Raw genomic sequence first — 25,870 nt, forward strand, 5'->3', positions numbered from 1 at the left:
AATAACACAAAACCTGCGTAAATTTGATATATTCAGTAACTAAGATAATATTATACCCTACCTGAAGAAAAACTGTGAAATATACAACAGCTATGATTGTAGTAACCATCATTTTCTTAGAAGGAATGCGGTCCTCCGAGACAACAAGGACTAAAGCGAAGGCAACAGCTCCACGCAGCCCTCCATATGCCATAATAAATTGTTCTACCTTGTTCACCTTGTGTAGCCGGAAGTAATTTAAAAACCATGTCTGGATCACAACACCTAGATGTTTGTCAACCAAATATTTCATAAATAAAGTGTTTGTTAAAGAAGCTCGAGCTGATATCTATTTCCTCATCTATTAGTCAAACGTTTAGAACATCTTTATAATATTTTAATACAGATTATTCCCGTTATTAACATAACGACATAAAATTATACCAAATTAATTTTCCTCGTACCTAAAATTTCACCAGTTTATGTTTCAGAACACAAATAAAAGATTTAAGCGCAAAATTAAAATAAATAAAATCTAATTTCAAGATCACGATTTAATTAAAATAAGTAAGATTAAAATTTAATAAATATATATAATGATATAATTACAAAATAAATAAAATTCATATAACCATTAAGATTGAAAGAAGTGTTTACATAAATTAATCAGCATCAATATAGCAAAGTAAAAAGTAAAAATAAAATCAGTTAACCTCTTTGTTTCTATATTTTAAACTTCATATATATGTGCTCAATAATCTTGCATATTTATTAAAATATTTTTAGAAAATATATTGTTCTAGATTTTACAAGAGCATGGGCATTAACACTTGTTTATATAAAGTAGAAAATTATGTATTATGGTTAAAAATATTCATAATTAGTTAGAAAATTGGCTTATACCTTAAACTGTTTCAGGACATGATTCGTAGCGTTGCACACTCTAGACATCAATTCTCAATCAGCGTATTTATATTACACCACATATATTTACTATTTATTTTGTTAACAAGCTTAACTCCTCGTCAAACATTTTAAACACGCTTTCATGTGTAATCTTACGATAAGGTAGCATAATGTGTTAATCTTAAAACGAAGCACAATAGATTTGATGATTTAACTATTATTTGAGTAATTTCGATATAAGTTTAAAATGTCTTCTTTAGTTTCATTACTAGTTTTTCAGGCTTTCTAAAGTAACTGTTTTTTATGTGGGTTTTGGGTTATTCGCCAACTGTTGCATGAATAAAAGTACGACAGAAGTTTTAATGTATGGAAACTGCAATAGTCAACTGGATGATAGGTGGATGTTTTTGTAATCCATAAACAAAGAACGAGAAGAATGAATTGAGTTGATGGACGGTACAGTTCACACACTTTAAAAAACTGATTAGGCAGTGGCATGATAATAGGATCCATCAGCATTTGTAGTAACAAGTGCGATACCTTCTTCGTGTTTTTTTACTATGAAAAACAATTTTTAACATGAAATGTAATTTAAAATACACTTTATTGAACCGTTACTTGATACACACAGCAGCAGTCCAAACATTCAACTTGAATAAGTTATATTTACCTTCATTATAGATTGCATACTAAAGTAAAATGAAATAGCATCTCTTCCAGCATGTTTCTTTGCTGTATTTTGTAGAAAATCCCAACGAAACATTTATATTGAAATTTCTTATGTTATTTTAATGGCAGCGGTAATAATAAACTACAGAAAGTCCTTGTAGTTGCTCTTCACGATAAAATTATATTTAGTATCTTCTTTAAGAGAATGTGCATTACAATGTGTTACTACGTCTGTGCTTCGTTTATCACATTCTAGAAGGTAAAAAACACTTGTATACAACTGTTTTGGCGAACTTCAAATTCCTGGAGAGATTAAGTTGTATTTGCTTAAAGGTCTGTGTGATAGTAGGTTAAACAGTGAACGCTGTAATTAATATCATTTGATTCAGCAAGTACATCAAATCATGGTTAAAAGTTAACTAGAAACAGCATAGACAGTTTATGAAAAGTGGTTCTGTTATAGTGTCAGAATACTTCCGCTTAAGTGTAATAAATAATATCATGATTGAAATCAAATTGAACTATGTCTAACAACCATAGGCTCAGTAACGGTATTTGTCGAAATAGGAATGCAAACTTATTCGATTTGTTTTGAATTTCACTCAAACTACTTGAGGTCTATTTGCAGCGATATTCGTTCCTAATTTAACAGTGATAGACAAGGAGGAAGGCAACTAGTCAACACCACTCTCTGCTAAATCTTGAGCTAATCATTTACTTATCAGGAACGCAGGTATTCAAGTTAATCCCTGGAAAACTTGAACAGATGCAGCCAGATTTCAATTCGAAATTTTGGTCTTTAATAGTACGAAGGTCAATAGACAGAAGCCTCATCTTTAACAATCTGAGTGGTGTAATTTATCTGAAAGATTCTGTGCAGTTATTATCGCTATTCATAAAAACACTCTACTTTCACTTTTTACGAAGCTGTTAGTATCGAATAGTGTTTGGGTCTTTGTTTACAGCAGAAGTTTTTCCACCTGTCTGAAGACAACTCTACTTTTGTCTCATCATGTTCTATATCATCTTCAAGTGAACCTTCGTTTGTAATTACGATATTAATTGCTTCTTTATCAGAGTTTTTAAAAAGACGTTAGTCTTCAACTGTAGAAAGAACATTTCGATGTTTAGATCTGCCTCAGTTCCGTTTTCTACATTTACCTTTCACATAGCACAGATAATGATGTAGCACATTCATCCTGTTTGGCTTGGTATAAACTAAGTTATCAAATTATCAGATAACTGGTAAAAATTTCTAGTTCAATAATTTTAAACCATGCACGTGTTTCCCACTGCGAACATCTTATATATTTCTGTTAATCCCTTGCTTGATGAATCGCATTTATTACTGTTCTTACAATTACCCAGTTAAGTGTTGACTTTTGTAGTAGTTCCACTTATCACCTTTTCCAGCTTGTGAAAATTGATAATGCTCAGCTGCACATGACGGTAAAGCTAATTAGGAAAAATGTCTTTAGAATGTTAACGTTGCAAAATTGAAGTCTACTGAGTCTTAATAAAATATCAGTTATGATAGTACAATTAATTACCCTTAAATCGTAGTAAAAATATTGGAAAATGAATCACTAAAATACAAGTTGGACAGTTATAACCCTCATACAATATTGTCTAACATCATTCTTACATAACAGCAGAAGAATTCTATTCAAAGAAATTTTGTTCCGAATAACAGATGATAATGGTATGTCACACTTATGATTAAGATCAGTACGTAACTTACATCCATCAACTCTGAGGACAGTTTCTCTGCATTATAAGAGATCTGAATTATGATCAGCTATCAAAGTCTTGGTATATCAGACTTTAATAAAGGAAGACGAAACCTTTAATGGATAAATCAACTCGAATAAGTTAGTTGTTCGAGTAACAGATGCGATGATTGCTTTTAGCTACTGTTTCTTATTGTTCTATGCATACTTATGGGTAACTGATCACGTGAGTGTCACCAGTAGGGAGTATGTGACAACTATACAACACGTAGACCTTTTTTAATGGAACAAACTTTCTTAGAAATTTTCAAATGTCTACATCTTTAGCAACATTTGACTCTGATTCACAGTAAGACATTGTCGTCAATGTAATTATCATGAAAAAAGCATTTTGTTTATAGGTATGAAAGGTAGATTCATATATTCATGAATAACAAAGGGATTGTACGAATAAAATGTATTTAGAACATCAGATGTCTTACACAGAGACACTGGTCTTGTTATTGTATTCTGTAAATGTTCTGTGATGCTATCATAACTGTATTGAAATTCTGCGATAGTCGAAACGAAGGAATGTTATTTTTGACAGACGAGCACACTTCTGTTTCACTTTATCTTTCACTACTATCATGATATACGGCAAATAGTTTCATCAGTGAACATTCTGAGGAGTTTTATCCTATTCAAAACAACACACGATGGTACAGCTGAAACTAACTCATGTCTCTTTAACGTTGAATTAAACACATAGTGGTTCAGCTGAAACTAACTCGGGTTAGTGTCTTGAACGCTTAAATCAGCATAGACTGATATAGCTAAAACTAACTCAGGTTCTTGAATATTTAAATCAGCATAGATTGATACGACTGAAACTAGCTCAGTGTCTTGAATGTTCAAATCAACATATCATGTTACAGCTCTTTAATTACTTTAGGTCCTTTGAATGTTCAAATAGAAGCATGCTGGAACAGCTGAATTGGATTCAGGTATCTCGGATGTTCAAAGCAACACATATTGGTACAGTTGAAACTAATTTAGAAGAATATAGTTGGAAACTATGCAGACCTTTGGCCTTAAGCTGTTCATTAATTCTCTTTCATCTAAGACTTTAACCTAACATCTTGTAATGTGTGGTAACTGATTCCATTCATCATTTTTATCATTCTACATAAACATGTCTCGGGATAAAATTGTTCTTCGCTTTGAACTGTTGTGTTTGCATGCTCTAACGCGACGACTTCCATTTAGCCTATTTTGTTTGTTTTCTCTTGTGTTGACGTCACCTACAGTGTTGTTATCGAAACTAGCTGTACTATATTTTGTAGAATCCATCTTAGAATACAAACATCACCAAACAGGTTTTGCAACAAATCTAGAACAAAATCTATCGTTTAATTGATTCCTTGAAGGAACCAACATTCCAAGTGATAAGTGAAGATATAAAATATTTCACCTGTATTATCAAAACCTGTAAAACAAAACACCAAATGACCAAAAACTTCCGCATAATCCAATGTACCATCGCCTGACCAGTTGGTTTCTACCCTAAACAAAATGCTGGAAACTAAAAATAGAACAGCTTCACATTAGCCATACACTTACAGGCCATAATGCAGTTATTATATAAAATAAATACGAATGCATTATTTGTTTATGAAAGCTTTTCAAAATAATATTAACTCCTCAAGATTAATTACTTCTGTACTTAATTAATACCCTATGTCTGAACTTTTTAGAATCGCGTTAGGTGCGAAAAGTGTGCCTCGAAATACTTTTACTTATTTTCAAAGGGTTAGATGGCTTACAGAAGTTGAGTGTATTATATTAAAACAATTTGGAACCTAACTACATCGTTATGGGCTATGTCACCACATCCAGTCATACTCCATCTAACAATCGCACATCTTGACAGTGTACTTTGCGTTGCAAAAGGCTTGCTATACTCCATCTAGCTTTTCATTCTCTATCTAGTGCATGAGAACGATTGTTCCCCAACTCCAATTTAAGCAGCTCGTTTGCAAAGAAATCCATAGGCATTGCGTTAAATAACTTGACTAGTATGTCTTCGCAGTGAATAACATGAATACCTATTTCATTCTGTAGCTGCGTTAGATATGCGATGGCTAAACTGATATCTAAATTATTTTACCTTATGATACCATGGCTGATTTAAACAAATTTTCCGCTAGGATTCTCCTATACTTTATTCTATTTATCTTTCCCTCAAGCCTGACAAGCTTCCACGTTAATGCTGATTAGAATTAGAAACATTCCCATGAGATGACAGTTGGGATGATGTTGACTGAGTGATGTATTGTATTTGGCTCGAGTCAGACACAATGCTTTCAAGTTAGATCAAAAAACTCAAATTTTGTCGTCGTCTGACTACAGAACCTTCTGCCACATGTCTGCAGCATCATTTACATGTTTTGTTACAAACTGTATACGAGATTTAATATGATACGTTTTCAATAATGGCTTCTTTCTTGCCACTTGCAAGGATCGGGATATTGTCAACGTATGATTACCGACTCTTATTTCAAGCATGGAACTTTTCAAATCCGTCAACTTACTGTTGGCTTCACAGTGACATCCATAACCAATTTCCTTCTTACCCAGCTACTTAGTTTGGAAGACTGGCCTGATCTGGGTAGTGACTGGGTGGGATGAAGCACATCTCACTTCTTAATGGTCACTATCAGCGACTTTGGAGCTTTTCTGTAACGTTCCATTGGTCATGTTTTTCTACCACTTTATTCCTGACTTGTCTGGAAAGCTCCTTGGTTTTCGTGATTGATTTTTCGTATCACTATATAAGTTGTGGCTCAAATAAATGCATTTAGTCTGAAATCAAGTTTAAACCACCTTAAACAATGAGAGATAATTACACTAATTTTGTAACATTTAAAACTAATATTTTGTACCTGAACTGATTTAGAATTATCGTAGCAAAGGGGATGAATACGTATGCGAATAAGAATGTTCTAATTTTCTTCGAAAATCTAAATTATTTATATAATATCAGCGTCTTTAGCTTTCTTAGTTTGGAGTAAATGGTGTAGATTCTAAATATAATTTGAAAGATTCGTGATTTCATGCTCAAAAGATGACAAATCTGAAAACTTTGCATGAAGCTGAATACTTTTGCAAGGAACTGTATGTCTAGTTTTGTAATAGTACATGTTCCAGTGCTGTAACAATACATGGGTCCAGTCTTGTAGTAATAGATTGTTCAATCTCATAAGAGTAAATGGTCCAATCTTGGTCTAGTATGTGGGTACAGTTTTGTAATAGTACATGTTCTACTCTTGTAGGAGTTTCCGGGTCCAGTCTTTTAACAGTATATTTTCTAGTTTTGTAAGTTTTCGAGTCCAGTTTTGTAATAGTATATATATTCTAGTCTTGTAAGAGTATCTGGGTGCGGTCTTTTAATAGTGCATGAGTCCAGTCTTTTTGTAATATAAAATATCATATTATCTTGCCAGCTATTCTTATGAACAAGGTTTTAATGACCAACTTCTAGTATTTTAGTAAAATTAAATATGTCAATTAACACCCTCTATAACTAATATCAGTTACAACAAACTGTGATAAAGGTCTACACCAAGGAGTCAGAAAATTGTCTTGTCTAATGCATTGCAACCTTACATATTTAAAAAATACCAATATATTATGCATAAACTTACATGCACTATAATTTGAATACATATTAACTTTAGGTATATCAATATTATATGCTACACGTCTGAGTATCAACATTCTAACCATATTGTGGTAAGCATCTCAGATTATTACTAGTAAACTGTGAACACAAATATTCTAACTAGATATATAACAGATATACAAGTTATCTTTTATGATAATACAGACAGAAGCGTATTCACAGTGATATAGAAAGTCGTTTTAAAACAGTCACTACTTATATTTTCTATGACTATACTTGATACCAGTGTCGCAGTCATACCAACACATTTTTATGTCACTGTTACTGTTTATATCTACTATGACTATACTTGATACCAGTGTCGCAGTCATACCAACACATTTTTATGTCACTGTTACTGTTTATATCTACTATGACTAAACATGATACCAGTGTCGCAGTCATACTAACACATTTTTATGCCACTGTTACTGTTTATATCCACTATGACTATTCTTGATACCAGTGTCGTAGTCATACCAACACATTTTTATGTTACTGTTTATATCTACTATGACTATACTTGATACCAGTGTCGCAGTCATACCAACACATTTTTATGTCACTGTTTATATCTACTATGACTATACTTGATACCAGTGTCGCAGTCATACCAACACATTTTTATGTCACTGTTTATATCTACTATGACTATACTTGATACCAGTGTCGCAGTCATACCAACACATTTTTATGTCACTGTTTATATCTACTATGACTATACTTGATACCAGTGTCGCAGTCATACCAACACATTTTTATGTCACTGTTTATATCTACTATGACTATACTTGATACCAGTGTCGCAGTCATACCAACACATTTTTATGTTACTGTTTATATCTACTATGACTATACTTGATACCAGTGTCGCAGTCATACCAACACATTTTTATGTCACTGTTTATATCTACTATGACTATACTTGATACCAGTGTCGCAGTCATACCAACACATTTTTATGTCACTGTTTATATCTACTATGACTATACTTGATACCAGTGTCGCAGTCATACCAACACATTTTTTATGTTACTGTTTATATCTACTATGACTATGCTTGATACCAGTGTCGCAGTCATACCAACACATTTTTATGTCACTGTTTATATCTACTATGACTATACTTGATACCAGTGTCGCAGTCATACCAACACATTTTTATGTCACTGTTTATATCTACTATGACTATATTTGATACCAGTGTCGCAGTCATACCAACACATTTTTTATGTTACTGTTTATATCTACTATGACTATACTTGATACCAGTGTCGCAGTCATACCAACACATTTTTATGTCACTGTTTATATCTACTATGACTATACTTGATACCAGTGTCGCAGTCATACCAACACATTTTTATGTCACTGTTTATATCTACTATGACTATACTTGATACCAGTGTCGCAGTCATACCAACACATTTTTATGTCACTGTTTATATCTACTATGACTATACTTGATACCAGTGTCGCAGTCATACCAACACATTTTTATGTCACTGTTTATATCTACTATGACTATACTTGATACCAGTGTCGCAGTCATACCAACACATTTTTTATGTTACTGTTTATATCTACTATGACTATACTTGATACCAGTGTCGCAGTCATACCAACACATTTTTTATGTCACTGTTTATATCTACTATGACTATGCTTGATACCAGTGTCGCAGTCATACCAACACATTTTTATGTCACTGTTTATATCTACTATGACTATACTTGATACCAGTGTCGCGGTCATACCAACACATTTTTTATGTCACTGTTTATATCTACTATGACTATACTTGATACCAGTGTCGCAGTCATACCAACACATTTTTATGTCACTGTTTATATCTACTATGACTATGCTTGATACCAGTGTCGCAGTCATACCAACACATTTTTTATGTTACTGTTTATATCCACTATGACTATACTTGATACCAGTGTCGCAGTCATACCAACACATTTTTATGTCACTGTTTATATCTACTATGACTATACTTGATACCAGTGTCGCAGTCATACCAACACATTTTTATGTTACTGTTTATATCTACTATGACTATACTTGATACCAGTGTCGCAGTCATACCAACACATTTTTATGTCACTGTTTATATCTACTATGACTATACTTGATACCAGTGTCGCAGTCATACCAACACATTTTTTATGTCACTGTTTATATCTACTATGACTATGCTTGATACCAGTGTCGCGGTCATACCAACACATTTTTTTGTAATCACTGTTTATATCTACTATGACTATAGCTTGATACCAGTGTCGCGGTCATACCAACACATTTTTTTATGTTACTGTTTATATCTACTATGACTATACTTGATACCAGTGTCGCAGTCATACCAACACATTTTTATGTCACTGTTTATATCTACTATGACTATACTTGATACCAGTGTCGCAGTCATACCAACACATTTTTATGTCACTGTTTATATCTACTATGACTATACTTGATACCAGTGTCGCAGTCATACCAACACATTTTTATGTTACTGTTTATATCTACTATGACTATGCTTGATACCAGTGTCGCAGTCATACCAACACATTTTTATGTCACTGTTTATATCTACTATGACTATACTTGATACCAGTGTCGCAGTCATACCAACACATTTTTATGTCACTGTTTATATCTACTATGACTATACTTGATACCAGTGTCGCAGTCATACCAACACATTTTTATGTCACTGTTTATATCTACTATGACTATATTTGATACCAGTGTCGCAGTCATACCAACACATTTTTATGTCACTGTTACTGTTTATATCTACTATGACTAAACATGATACCAGTGTCGCAGTCATACTAACACATTTTTTATGCCACTGTTACTGTTTATATCCACTATGACTATTCTTGATACCAGTGTCGTAGTCATACCAACACATTTTTATGTTACTGTTTATATCTACTATGACTATACTTGATACCAGTGTCGCAGTCATACCAACACATTTTTATGTTACTGTTTATATCTACTATGACTATACTTGATACCAGTGTCGCAGTCATACCAACACATTTTTATGTCACTGTTTATATCTACTATGACTATACTTGATACCAGTGTCGCAGTCATACCAACACATTTTTATGTCACTGTTTATATCTACTATGACTATATGCTTGATACCAGTGTCGCAGTCATACCAACACATTTTTATGTCACTGTTTATATCTACTATGACTATGCTTGATACCAGTGTCGCAGTCATACCAACACATTTTTTATGTTACTGTTTATATCTACTATGACTATACTTGATACCAGTGTCGCAGTCATACCAACACATTTTTATGTCACTGTTTATATCTACTATGACTATGCTTGATACCAGTGTCGCAGTCATACCAACACATTTTTATGTCACTGTTTATATCTACTATGACTATACTTGATACCAGTGTCGCAGTCATACCAACACATTTTTATGTTACTGTTTATATCTACTATGACTATACTTGATACCAGTGTCGCAGTCATACCAACACATTTTTATGTCACTGTTTATATCTACTATGACTATGCTTGATACCAGTGTCGCAGTCATACCAACACATTTTTTATGTCACTGTTTATATCTACTATGACTATATGCTTGATACCAGTGTCGCAGTCATACCAACACATTTTTTATGTTACTGTTTATATCTACTATGACTATACTTGATACCAGTGTCGCAGTCATACCAACACATTTCTATGTCACTGTTTATATCTACTATGACTATACTTGATACCAGTGTCGCAGTCATACCAACACATTTTTATGTCACTGTTTATATCTACTATGACTATACTTGATACCAGTGTCGCAGTCATACCAACACATTTTTATGTCACTGTTTATATCTACTATGACTATACTTGATACCAGTGTCGCAGTCATACCAACACATTTTTATGTCACTGTTTATATCTACTATGACTATACTTGATACCAGTGTCGCAGTCATACCAACACATTTTTATGTTACTGTTTATATCTACTATGACTATACTTGATACCAGTGTCGCAGTCATACCAACACATTTTTATGTCACTGTTTATATCTACTATGACTATACTTGATACCAGTGTCGCAGTCATACCAACACATTTTTATGTCACTGTTTATATCTACTATGACTATACTTGATACCAGTGTCGCAGTCATACCAACACATTTTTATGTCACTGTTTATATCTACTATGACTATGCTTGATACCAGTGTCGCAGTCATACCAACACATTTTTTATGTCACTGTTTATATCTACTATGACTATATGCTTGATACCAGTGTCGCAGTCATACCAACACATTTTTATGTTACTGTTTATATCCACTATGACTATACTTGATACCAGTGTCGCAGTCATACCAACACATTTTTATGTCACTGTTTATATCTACTATGACTATACTTGATACCAGTGTCGCAGTCATACCAACACATTTTTATGTTACTGTTTATATCTACTATGACTATACTTGATACCAGTGTCGCAGTCATACCAACACATTTTTTATGTCACTGTTTATATCTACTATGACTATACTTGATACCAGTGTCGCAGTCATACCAACACATTTTTATGTCACTGTTTATATCTACTATGACTATACTTGATACCAGTGTCGCAGTCATACCAACACATTTTTATGTCACTGTTTATATCTACTATGACTATACTTGATACCAGTGTCGCAGTCATACCAACACATTTTTATGTTACTGTTTATATCTACTATGACTATACTTGATACCAGTGTCGCAGTCATACCAACACATTTTTATGTCACTGTTTATATCTACTATGACTATACTTGATACCAGTGTCGCAGTCATACCAACACATTTTTATGTCACTGTTTATATCTACTATGACTATACTTGATACCAGTGTCGCAGTCATACCAACACATTTTTATGTTACTGTTTATATCTACTATGACTATACTTGATACCAGTGTCGCAGTCATACCAACACATTTTTATGTCACTGTTTATATCTACTATGACTATACTTGATACCAGTGTCGCAGTCATACCAACACATTTTTATGTCACTGTTTATATCTACTATGACTATACTTGATACCAGTGTCGCAGTCATACCAACACATTTTTATGTCACTGTTTATATCTACTATGACTATATTTGATACCAGTGTCGCAGTCATACCAACACATTTTTATGTTACTGTTTATATCCACTATGACTATTCTTGATACCAGTGTCGTAGTTACAGCTCTTTTACTTATTTTACTGTCACAACTTTTATCTACTGTGAATAAATTTGACATTAATATTTCACTTACATCTAATTACTTTATTTTAATGTCATTACTTACATCCATTGAAGTTAAACTTGGCACTAGTATTCCAGTTACATCTAATTTATAATTTTAACGTCATTACCTACATCCATTGAAGTTAAAATTAGCACTACAGGGTGTTTGGAAAATCACTGTGCACATATATTTATTAACAGACATGTTTCAATATAGAATACAGGAGGTAAATATGAATGATAATTATAAACAATGTTGAAAGTGACCCCCGTTGGCATCAATACAGGCTTGGATCCTTCTTATTTTGTTTCTAAACACCGCTATCACTTGCTGGTTTGAAATAAACTGGATAAAATATGATTACAAAACTGCACAGTGACTTTGCAAACACCTGTAGTATTTCAGTTACATCTAATTTATTTATTTTAATGTTATTACTTACATCCATTGAAGTTAAACTTGGTACTAGTATTCCTGTTACATCTAATTTATATATTTTAATGTCATTACATATATCCACTGAAGTTAAACTTGACACTAGTATTACAGTTATAACTACTTTATTTGCTCTACATTCGCTAGTTATATCTACCATGATTGAACTTGACACCAGTGGTACAGTTATAGTTGCTTAGTATTCTTACAAAAGCTTACAATAAAGGTCAAGTAGAGTTAGTATTTCTTATAAAATCTTACAATAAAGATCAAGTAGAGTTAGTATTTCTTATAAAAGGTTACAATAAAGATCAAGTAGAGTTAGTATTTCTTATAAAAGGTTACAATAAAGATCAAGTAGAGTTAGTATTTCTTATAAAATCTTACAATAAAGATCAAGTAGAGTTAGTATTTCTTATAAAAGGTTACAATAAAGATCAAGTAGAGTTAGTATTTCTTATAAAAGGTTACAATAAAGATCAAGTAGAGTTAGTATTTCTTATAAAATCTTACAATAAAGATCAAGTAGAGTTAGTATTTCTTATAAAAGCTTACAATAAAGATCAAGTAGAGTCAGTATTTCTTATAAAAGGTTACAATAAAGATCAAGTAGGGTTAGTATTTCTTATAAAAGCTTACAATAAAGATCAAGTAGAGTTAGTATTTCTTATAAAAGGTTACAATAAAGATCAAGTAGAGTTAGTATTTCTTATAAAAGGTTACTTGTTTTAGTGTCTAAATCTGTGTGAACTTGTTTTCATCGAACTCACTAACTACAGTTACGTGTTCTGTCTGATAAAGCATAAAACTTGTGGTTATATAATTGATAACACGTGCATTAACGTGTCAAAATTAAGTGCTGTGGTAGTCTTCAATACGGGAAAAGTGTTCAATAGAGATAAATTACGTGTTGAAAAAGTGATCAGTTTAGAAATGAGCAAAAAAGTAAGGTGAGAGTTGAGCAAGTAGGGTTAATCTTCATTCTTACTTTTATTGGGTCAAACTCGAAGGTATCAAAATTAAAACACTACTTCTAAGCAGTTTAAAATAACTTTGCTTAATTGTGTAAAAATCTGTTTACAGTTTAAGCCACAGTTGTAAAAACCCAGACTCTAATAACTCTGTACAATGCATCATTATCACACAGCTTTACAAATATGGGCAAAACATTATCTCAAGGTTTTATTTAAAGACTATGAATTTAATACAGCTAAAACTACTTCACTTTTAGAAGTAGTTAAACAACTGGGTTTGTATCACCAATGTTAAAAGTTTAAAAAAAACTAGTTAAACAACTGGGTTTGTACCACCAATGCTTAAAGTTTAAAAAAACTAAGACTATCTCAGTTCTGGTAATATTTCAAGAACCAGCTTTCAGTTATCTCGACTAAGGGTTTAAGAAAGCTAAGAGTACTTCGTTACGGAATTATTTGAAGAACCAGGCTTGTGTCATTACTACTATGGATTTAACAAAATTAGGGCTATGCCGGTTCTGGAAGTATTTCAAAAACCAGATATTTAATTTTTTAAACAAAAGAAGAAATTCGAAATATTTGATAAGAATTGTGAAATTACCTTAATTAACTAATAAACAATTAACATTTTTTTTAAAAATCGAAACAGGATGATTAGTAACATATGGAATTAGAATAATTAAAAATAATTCTTATAACGCAGAGTGTCAGCAGTAACGTTTTTTAATTATCACAATTCCTTTGTTATAATATAATCGCTATATCTTGCTAGGTCACTTTGCAAACATCGATATAGCTTTGGATTAAGTTATATTGTAAACGTGACACAGAATTACCTATATAAACTCAATTAAATACTTCACAGACAAGATATAGTCTAAAAGTATTAATTAGGCTGCAAATGTTATTTACAATTTTCGGGAGCCATCATTAAGTTGAACATACTAGTAATGAAGACTGGATTATCCCTGACGATCATGTTCTATCTGCTTCCTCTCCTTTACATCAGTGACCTGGGAGAAACGATTTTCTAAATTCAAACTTTGATATTCAAACATTATCCCTGGAAGCTTCTCAAAATCAGATATATGTTTTCAAAACTGTAGTACTGTTATCTGTGCTCATACGCCCTTCGTAAGAGGACTTATCTAACTGTGAACTATGTTAAATTCTGCCCTTCGATGGTCTCGTGGCCAAGGCTGATGCAGAAGTTGGGCCGTGCGCAGAAATTTAAATTTAACGTTAAACACACATGTATAATAGATATAAAAACCATATCAACGCATACATCATATAGCTGCGTGTATCTGTATACCCCTATTTTACATACCCTTGTGCAGATGTATTTGCTCCTATATGTTGCCGGTACACTAAACATGCTGCTATTCTGTGGAGGCCTTTAATTACTTTTCTGACTAACATTTAACAATCTGGACAAATGTAAATATAAAGATACACAATACATTCTGTTTCTTTGTTTTAAGTTAAGCACAAAGCTACACAATGGGCTATCTGTGCTTTACCCATCACGGGTATCAAAACACGGTTTCTAGCTGCGTGAGTCCGTTGACATGCCGCTGTGCCACTGAAGGGGGGGGGGGCTGGGCTGCACTTTGTTTATATCTGTGTCACGACACTAGGTTACAGTTTAGGGTTTAGGCGTTATAGCATTCTTAAATGTTATATTTAATTCCTACTTACTCTGTTATAAATTTTAAAAGAAACTGATAGTTTCAAACATCAATACAATGATGTTACAATGTTGGGGAGATAAACTTAGTTCTGTAGCCACCAGTGTTACAATGTTGGGGAGATAAACTTAGTTCTGTAGCCACCAGTGTTACATTGTTGGGGAGATAAGCTTAGTTCTGTACCCACCAGTGTTACAATGTTGGGGAGATAAACTTAGTTCTGCAGCCACCAGTGTTACAATGTTGGGGAGATAAACTTAGTTCTGCAGCCACCAGTGTTACAATGTTGGGGAGATAAACTTAGTTCTGTAGCCACCAGTGTTACAATGTTGGGGAGATAAACTTAGTTCTGTAGCCACCAGTGTTACATTGTTGGGGAGATAAGCTTAGTTCTGTACCCACCAGTGTTACAATGTTGGGGAGATAAACTTAGTTCTGCAGCCACCAGTGTTACAATGTTGGGGAGATAAACTTAGTTCTGCAGCCACCAGTGTTACAATGTTGGGGAGATAAACTTAGTTCTGTAGCCACCAGTGTTACAATGTTGGGAGAAGAGGAATGACTGAACTCCAGCAAATTGCTGGTTTTTGTTTCTGTTTAGATTTATTAACCGCTGTTGTTGAGTGAACTATTTTCCTTTCTGCATGAGTCAACCCTTAAAAGATTTGTAGGACCACACATTTTCACTATTTAAACATGTAGACAGTAACAAACACCTGCTCATTTATATAACTGTTACTAAAACTAGTTAGTGAGGAAAGTTATTCATATGTTCACCTCTTCAACTTCCTTACAACAATACAAAATGTATTTTAGTGTTTTCAACCTAAACAGCTCGTTATGACCACATGGATTAAACGTTCAGGACATAAGATGTTATGGTTCAGGTACATAATCAATTCTGACCTCGAATGACCTAACAGAAGGAAGGCTATCAGTTAACAGATCAGTATATTTATTTATACAACATTACGGATCTGACTGTCTCTTTTATGGTACGCCCATAGTTGATAGTATAAAACTTGTCGACAGCATCACTGTCCGAACCCTGACACTTCGACCTGCAGAATCGACTTGCAAACCACTATATTCAGTCCTAAAAACACACATAAACACAGAATGGCAAAGTATCAAGAAATGTGTTATAAGATTTATCTATCTGTCTCGTTCCTGACAGATAATTATATTTTGGCAATAAATTAAATTAAATTACCTTTCTCTCAGGATAATAATAAAAATCTTTTTATTTCAGCCAGAGTTTCATCATTGCGGATTCGTAAGAGCTAGTAGTAAAGGAACCAATAATAATAATTGTTTGTTAAACATCTTATTTTCCTTTCAACGTATTCAGCGGCAGAAAATATACACGTTTCCCCTACGTATGGTAGTTCTCGTAGTCTGTGTGAATCTCACCAAAGAATTACGATACAAGTAACAACATCATTGCTGTCGGACTGGTGATTATTACCCAACAGAATAATATGGAGAACAGATAAAGGATTTTGGGAAGTAATATAGAGCGGTAAGGTTCACACACTGACCACCTTATATTATTTCCCGGTCGGGGTGGGGGGTATGTCAAGTTTGGTTAGTGATCGGTCAAAAACTGTTGGCGTAAAAGGAAGACACATACACAGACGAAAATTTAGTTTAATGGAAGTCTTAGCGATTCAGCAATCTTTTTAGATTTAGGATGGATACGAAAATAATTTTGATGAACAGTAGAGTTGAATTGGCGCGTTCGGAAAAACGCTTAATTCGCTTCGAAATGATTGAAATGCGAATTTAAACTGAACTTCTTTTCTTTCCTATTTGATAAAGTGTTCACCTACAAGCAAAGGAACATTGATGTTACATTTTGCATTTCTTGTTCTCATAAGTGGCAGAATAGGTTTTAATCTGAGTCGATATGGGACCTTAAATATAGCTATTGAATTCAAAAGTGAAATAATTCTATTCCTCATTCAAAGAAGCATTTTATATTTGGGTCGAAATTGGCAGTTACGTTTCTTCAGTAGCCCCCTAGAAGAGTTTCCGCCGCCTATTCTCCTTATCGGACAGTGAAGTGAACAAAACAGGATAATCATGACAAAATCCCATACTCTTAACAAACTCATTAAAACACTCACTCACCTATCGAACGGTAAACTTATCGGACAGTGAAGTGAACAAAACAGGATAATCATGACAAAATCCCATACTCTTAACAAACTCATTAAAACACTCACTCACCTATCGAACGGTAAACTTATCGGACAGTGAAGTGAACAAAACAGGATAATCATGACAAAATCCCATACTCTTAACAAACTCATTAAAACACTCACTCACCTATCGAACGGTAAACTTATCGGACAGTGAAGTGAACAAAACAGGATAATCATGACAAAATCCCATACTCTTAACAAACTCTTTAAAACACTCACTCACCTATCGAACGGTAAATTGAACAAAACAAAATGGTCATGACGACAAACCACGTGTTCCACTCGTGCTGGTCGGTTACAGTTGAAACTCCAAGGAACATAAAAATTATTGTTTCAGACGTATTCGCCAGCATCTTCATGGCGTACTTGAGAGTAATGTGAGATTTGTAGGATATATTTTCTTCCACATAGGTTTTCATTGTCATTCCACAAAATGTTAATCTACACAGAAAAATATATCATATATTACGAAACCATAATTATTTGATCATCTAATCAGGAAAAAAATACGTTAAAATGGTGTCGAATAATTATTTTGTTTAAAGCAAACATCCATCATAGAGCGGCTCTACATCAGATGAGGATTGAGTGATAGTGAATGCTACTCTGAGAACTGACCTTTATGGTCATTTTCAAAGTTATTCAGGGAAAATGAGGTAAATTTTGGGTATCATTAAAATGGTTCTGTATAAATCAAAGATTCTTAGCAAAAAATATGAAAAATAATAGTTAACCATTACAAGGGCAATGAAATAAGTAAGTCAATATGACACATCTTACAACGGATATGTACCAATATTTTATTAACCGACCATCAGTTTTATAGATAAGTTGCTCCGCAATGCATACGGCTATTTTTTTTATTTTCAAACAACTGGTAACATGGTATAAACACATCTACTTACATGCAACAAAAGTCGGTAATAAACTGTAATTAATAAATAAAGCACCGAATATCATTTTTCAAATAAATGAAATAATATGTTTTACAGTAATTAAATATGCTGGATTTCATTAAATGATTTTTGTTCAACAGTGAAATATATTTATTTATAAATCATTTATTACATTCAAAAATGGAAGACTAAATTTCCAAAACGCTTGTTAAAACAAGAACCAACAAGGAGTGTTGTTAGTTTCATGTTAGTTTAACCATACGTCCAGAAGTAACCAAGGAGTATTGCTAATTTCATGTTAATTTAACCATACATCCTAAAGTGACTAGGAGTGTTGCTAATTTCATAATACTTTGGCCACACATTTTAGGTTAACAAGAAATGTTGTCAATTTTACTTCAATTCGAAGGTATGCCTTCAAGTAGCAAGACGTACTGTTAGCTTCAGTTTAGTTTGATCGTACATACTAAAATAACAAGTGCTTTGGTTGGCTTCAGGTTAGTTTGAGCCATACATCCCAAGGTGACCAATAGTGTGGATAGCTTCACGTTAGTTTGACTATTTTTAAACTTTACTGCATATGAACAGTTATACTGAATACATTTTTTAATTATTTGAATAAAAAATCTCTGTATGTATTATAGAGAATTTTATCTGTCATAGTAATGATCAGTTAAAAAAGCTGGTGCATACATATAACTTTCATGTTCGTTATTAAACTAATATTATTTAATTAACAAATGAAGTTAGGCTATTAATTGTAATTACAACTTTTTGTAAAGAAATTATATATTTAAAATTGTTCAATTGAGGAACGAATACAAGTAATTGTATGGTTTGATTAATTCAGAAATATAACAACATCCATTTTCACAGTAGATGAGTTCTAATTTTAGTGCTTACAACTTTTGGATCCATACTATCGAGTCTTATCCATACTATAATCAAGCAAATGTAACATTCATATCAAGTAACAATAATAAATTTGTTAGCTGTACATTAAAATGTCCAACAAAGGGTTAATTAGGTCATCTGTTCACCTAATTACATATTTAATTACTCTTTAACACTATATTTTTAACGACTCAATTATTATTTTATTCTTTTTGTCAAGAAGCTTTGACTTATAAATAATTATTTCAATATTACTTAGACTTTACCTTATTTGACTTAAATTATCTTAAGGGTTAATTCCCTCCTTAATTACCATTCGATTTGAGGTCGATATGTGACGAATGCTTTCAACAAAAATTATCGATGTTTTTAGCCTAATAAACAGATCCAATAAACCACATAAGCTTCATGCACGCAAAAAAACGTTACCAGAGCAAAATCTGTACTTTAAAACAGATAAAACAACTCTCGAAAATAGTATAATCATCATGAAGTTATGTGTGTTACAAAGCTTATTTCAAATCATTAAGTTATTTATTTTTTAGATATTTTTAATTTTCACAGAGTCATTTTTTGTAAAAACTAGTCACTGTAGTATCAAATATTGTATACTTACAATCTTAATACATAAAGACCCTAACCATTATGCTGAGTTCTCACTATTTTTAAAAAGTTTTCTTTGGAGCTAGCACTTTATAATTATAACGTTTATTCTTAACAATCAGTGTTTACTCGTCATGTTGTACATGAATCACGTTACAGGTTTATAAATATATTTGGTTACTAGAAAGAACTGGGATAATAACAAATTTGAAGTGGAAACTGAACATTCCTTGATCGCTTTGGATGATCTTAAAAGAATTACAAAATACTAACTAAAACAAGCATCCCTTGATCTTGCTGGTTGATCTTATAAGAATTACCAAATATTAACTCAAAGCAAACACCTCTTTATCTCGCAGGATGATCTTACAAGAATTACCAAATATTAACTTAATCCAAACATCCCTCGATCTCGTTGAATGTTCGTGCTAGAACCGCAAAGTACTAAGCGTATTTACAAAATATTGATAAAAATTCAAATGTCCAATTTAAGTTAGTAAAAACTGCGAAATAGTGACTAAAATAAGCTTTTGACCTTAATTATTAACTTTAAACGTTAATACTTAAGTTCAACCGCCTTTTGGTACCCTCAACTGACCGTGGAAATATTATGAGTAAACAGAAAGGTTACCTTATCCAATCCAAATTTCAAGTTAAAATTACAGAGACTTTCTTCTAGACTAACTCTCATGGGAGTTTTTCAGCTTATATCCCATTAGTTTACTTCTGAACACTTTTGTCACGCTAGTTCTCTATAGTCTTTTGATTAAAACAGAAGTTTTTCTGTGTTACATCACCACTGAAAAGGATTTTAAGTGCTTTTTCCTTCTTGAAGACATATAGACATTAAGAACGATTCACCGTAGTTAATAATAAATAATTCATGTCTATTTCTTTCACTGTTCACTCCGATTTTTTCCACAATTTTTGCAAGGAACAATTTGTCGATTTCATTGATGACGAAATGTGAGATAAAAGAATAGAATGAGGTGCTGTACAAGAAACATCACAGTTTACACATAGCTAAGATAACAAACTTTCTTTATGCAGATGAATCGTAAATGTGTATTGGAAAAATTATTGAGTGAAAAAAGGTACTTAAAACGACGCACCATTCATTATTCACGGTATTATTGTGTCATTGGTATTATTCATAATACCAATCATTCTTTGATAGATTGTTCAGGCAGAGTATTCATGATGTAACTTTGTAGAATGGACGCCTTCGGACTTGAAGACTAAAGGTGGAAGACTTTCGAAACGTCGTCCTCTACATTTGTGTTTCCATAACAGGCAATTGCCGTCCATTCTACAAGGTTTCGTCAATACCAATCATTATTTTTGAAGCGACCCTATTACACTTCAATCATACATTATTTCTTACAAAACATACAAAGTGTGGAATTTTCACACACTACGCACAAAAGCATCACCCTTCGTTTAGTGCATGTGAAACATCACCTACCTTGTTCAAAGTTAATATCGACGAGCAAAATGTGTGTATTATATATCAAAGGCATGACATGAACATACGTAGTAATTAACAAATCAGAAATCAACACAGTGATGCATCCACTCGTTTTCATTTTCATTAAAAATCCCTGGCTAACAGAAGCCAATTGCTTTGTTTTCACGTAAAAATTTGTTTGCATTATGCAAATAAGAAGCAATTGTAAATATAATTAAAATGTGTTTCTTTTGTTTAAAGAATGTATATAGTACGACTCTGAACAAACATTTAGTTGTTTTTGCCATTTTATGAAGAGCTTTACAGCTGTGTCAAGTTTCATCTGTAGAAAATTAAAATGATCCGTAATCTCTGAAAAGGCCAGACATGGCCAGATGGTTAGGGCACTTGACCCGCTTTCTGAGGCTCGAACCCCTTCACACCAAATATGCATGCCTTTTCAGCCGTGGATATGTTACAAAGTGACGGTCAATCCCACTATTCCTTGGTAAAAGAGTAACCCAAGATTATCTGTCAGTGGTAATGACTAGCTAGCTGCCTTTCCTCTAGTCGTTCCACAGGGGCACAGCGATACGTCTGCAGCCTCACACCGCTACAAACCGGGGTTCGATAGCCGTAGTGGCCAGAGAGCACATAGTTTCTTGTGTACTTTGTGGTTAATTCCAAACAAATCCTCTAGTCTTACACTGCTGAATTAGGGACGGCTAGCGCAGATAGTCCTCGTATAGCTTTGCACGAAATTCTAAACAAATAGTTTCTAAGAAACAATTTCTGAATTCAGTAAATAGGCCTACCTTTTATTATGTTACTACTATTATTTGGATTGAAAAATTATTTAGTTTGATAAATACACTAATATCACACAAAATAAAAACCACTCACAACATCACAATACCACAAGAAGTTACAAAATTACCGTCAACATAGAAAATCAATTCCAACAACGCCGTCATCATAACAGTTCAAGCACAGCATCATCAACACGACAGCAGGTCAATCAAAACTTCACCGTCTTCACATGTCAGTGACAAATCCGCACTGTCAAAAGTATAAACAGTTTGCGTTCTTTTGGACTGCTTACTCTACCAGAGCTCAAATTCACAGTAAAGAAAACAAAACTGAAGAAATCGTAGAAACTGATAACGTATTATCTTTGGTTTTGTTTTGTTTTGAATTTCAAGCAAAGCTACTCGACGGCTATCTGCGCAAACCGTCCCTAATTCAGCTATGTAAGACCAGAGGGAAGGCAGCTAGTCATCACCACCCACCGCCAACTCTTGGGCTACTATTTTACCAACGAATAATGGGAATGACGTCACATTATAACGCCCCCACGGCTGAAAGGGAGAGCATGTTTGGTGCGACGAGGATCCGAACCCGTAACTCTCAGACTACGAGTCGAGTGCCTCAACCACCTGGCCATGCCAGGCCACGTATTATCTTACAGAGTTTTTTTTAAATAAAAGCTGAAAAATGTAAATTCTGGATTTTATATCTTGTAGGCTATTCTTAGGTAACTAATATGGAATAAGCATGTTGTAAGGCAATGTATAACCTGAAGTAATATTACCACTTTTATTCTTAAGAAAACTGGGAGTATTCGTCAAGGAAGCGAAAATTGTATAAAGAACATCTTTCAATAACATTTCTTCTTTCTTTTGTTGTTAACTTCATAATGATCTTATTATTAGATGTTAATACATTCTCTACTATGTGTAAGGTTTGTCTGATGTTTGTTTTAGAAGGAAGATAAGCACAAAGCTACCCAATGGGTTATCTGTGCTCTGCCCACCATGGGTATCGAAACACGATTTTTAGCGTTCCAAATCCATTGACATACAGCTGTGCCACTAGGGGCGTGTGAAAAGTACCGATTAACTTGTTCAACTGATAAAGTATTTGTTCTTGGAAATTCAAAGCCAAAAATATATTTTAAAAAGCGCGAATACGTCATATTTCAGGGTGATTTTATCTCCTTTCGAGGATAAAAATTATGAAACAAAGTAGTATTTGCACACCAGTTGACAGTTTCCAGCTATCATACAAAAACAGCCAACTCTGGGTGATGTATGCAAGCACACTCACATAATAGATCATTTTTAAATTAAGATATATTTAGCCGAACATAGGCGGCAGATAAATTTCTTTTTTGAATAGGTTGTTCTGTCATGTGCGCGCGGTAGTACAATTGAGAAGAATCAGCGCGTGCTACTAAAAGAATAAATTATTCTCAATAACTCACACATACCCTCTTTCGCTTTTTCTGTCTCTCACTTCATATATTTCCTGGATAAGTAAGTAGGAGAGAATAATACCCCATGATAAATATTTTATTTGGGGAGACTACACCATTTCAAGTCACCCTTCTTATCGACAGTTAACGGTGTTTAAGTATCAAAAACTGCTGGATAACTGGCCAGGTGGGTTAAGGCGTGCGACTCGTAATCTGAGGGTGCATCCCCGTCGCACCAAACATGCTCGCCTTTTTAGCCGTGGGGACGTTATAATGTAACGGTCAATCCCACTATTCGTTGGTAAAAGAGTAGCCTAAGAGTTAGCGGTGGGTGGTGATGACTAGCTGCCTTCCCTCTAGCCTTACACTGCTAAATTAAGGACGGCTAGCGCAGATAGCCCTCAAGTAGCTTTGCGCGAAATTCAAAACAAACAAACAAACTGCTGGATAATAGTAAGTTAGCTACAGTATTTAAAATAATGATACAATATTTCCTCTCAGTTCATTCTATTGAAAAGCAGGCACCTGATCATCCGTGGGATGATCTACATCAAAGTGATTAATCATTCAGTCTGTACGATACAGCCACTTTGAAGAAAATTGCCGAGTTTAAAGTTTTCCAAACTATCAAGGAATCATGAGTAGTAAATATTTGGATATTTCGCTAACCAATCACAGTAGGTTGTTTCGAATGGGATCTAATTGGTTTAAAGTATCCTTAGTAGAATGAGGAATTCTTTCTAAATCAATGGTACGATTATTCAGACACCTCAGCAAGGGAAGTTACATCCGTGATACAAGAGGGTGGATGCTATAGGGGAAGTTACATCCATGATACAAGACGGTGGTTGCTATATCTGTCGATATTGTTGCTCGTCACGTTCGTGAGATAGCATTCATTAATAAAGACGCACAGAATAACATAAATCAATAGACTCAAACACTTAAGCCTGCAATAATAAGAATGCGTTGATTCACCTGCTAAGAACATTTGTTATTAATAAAGTTAATCTTACTAATATTTCACGAGTTTTGCCCAACTTAGAACTTTTCGATCAGTCCTAAGCCACACATTAAATCGACGCATAAACGTTTGCAGACGAAAAAGTACTCAACATTTCAGGGAGGGGGGGGGAATATGACGTGCAATTGTAAGTAAAATATTGTTCTTAATGGTAAATAATCATTCTTTGTAAATCTATGAAAAAAAAAGAATACTTACGCTACAATTCCTGACAAGTGAAAAATCTCAGAAGTGAGGTAAGACAGGTAGCCAAACACAAAAACAAACAGCGGCTCTATGATCAACACGCGATAAGTAAATCGAGACAGGAAAGAGGCCAGTAATCCCCAAAGAATGCCAAAAAATGCACCCCCTAGTGACGAGACGAAGAAAGACAGCACACCAAACACGTAGTCAATTGTTATAATATATTCTTGGCCAATTTCTGTGTATGCATCAAATGTGTGATATAAAACCTGAAAAAGTGGAAAAATTATTTCTGTTAATTATAATGATTCAGTACCAAACTTATTTGTTCAGCCATTTTAAAAATTGTTATAACAAACACAACAGTATGCAGGATGAAGAAAAATAGTTTCAGAAACATAGTGAAAGATATATGATCATTATTACTAAGAACTTCTGGGTGAAAGTAAGGAACAGCATATAACAATATGTCAACCACACCATATCTGCCTTATTCAATGCAAACTCATACTTTTGTCCAATAACAAGGTCGTGAAAGACGGGTGGGGTGCAACAGATACGGTAATTTAGACGCTCTTTACATGAGAAAGTTGCTTGGCAATAGTTGTTATGGTGTGAAATATATTACGTTTGCGAAGAGTATTTTTCTATCATTTTTGTGTATGTCACAACGCATAAGAGTTAGGTTTAAGATTGTTTAACGTTACGTTAATTATATGATCTTTAATATCATACATTATTAATCATGTTTCCAATTAACCTGTTCGTTATTCAGGATATATGATGAACCACCAATCTGGGTCTCTAAATCCTGAAGAAACTACATCAAAAATTACTAGTAAGCGTTTTCGAGTTAAATTAAGAAGCGGTTATAAAAATGTCAGCCACGCCATATCTACTATAACTAGTCCAGTCGAGACTTTTCGTCTAATGCTGGGGATATTCAGGCTGATTG

General features: G+C 33.5%; 1 protein-coding gene across 3 annotated transcripts in view; it reads right to left on the reverse strand.

The window, feature by feature from the left end:
• Positions 1 to 25,870, reverse strand: part of LOC143239423 (putative Na(+)/H(+) antiporter nhx-9) — a 67,791-nt gene that overhangs the window by 26,233 nt on the left and 15,688 nt on the right. For all 3 annotated transcript variants that reach the window (XM_076480454.1, XM_076480456.1, XM_076480453.1), the window contains exons 3-5: positions 24,928 to 25,184; positions 17,835 to 18,052; positions 62 to 264 (exon numbers count right to left, since the gene is read on the reverse strand). In XM_076480454.1, coding sequence (XP_076336569.1) covers positions 62 to 264; positions 17,835 to 18,052; positions 24,928 to 25,184 — 678 coding nt within the window. The remainder of the gene's footprint in view (positions 1 to 61; positions 265 to 17,834; positions 18,053 to 24,927; positions 25,185 to 25,870) is intronic.

This window comes from Tachypleus tridentatus, chromosome 13, assembly GCF_004210375.1.
Source record: "Tachypleus tridentatus isolate NWPU-2018 chromosome 13, ASM421037v1, whole genome shotgun sequence".
NCBI lineage: Eukaryota > Metazoa > Arthropoda > Merostomata > Xiphosura > Limulidae > Tachypleus > Tachypleus tridentatus.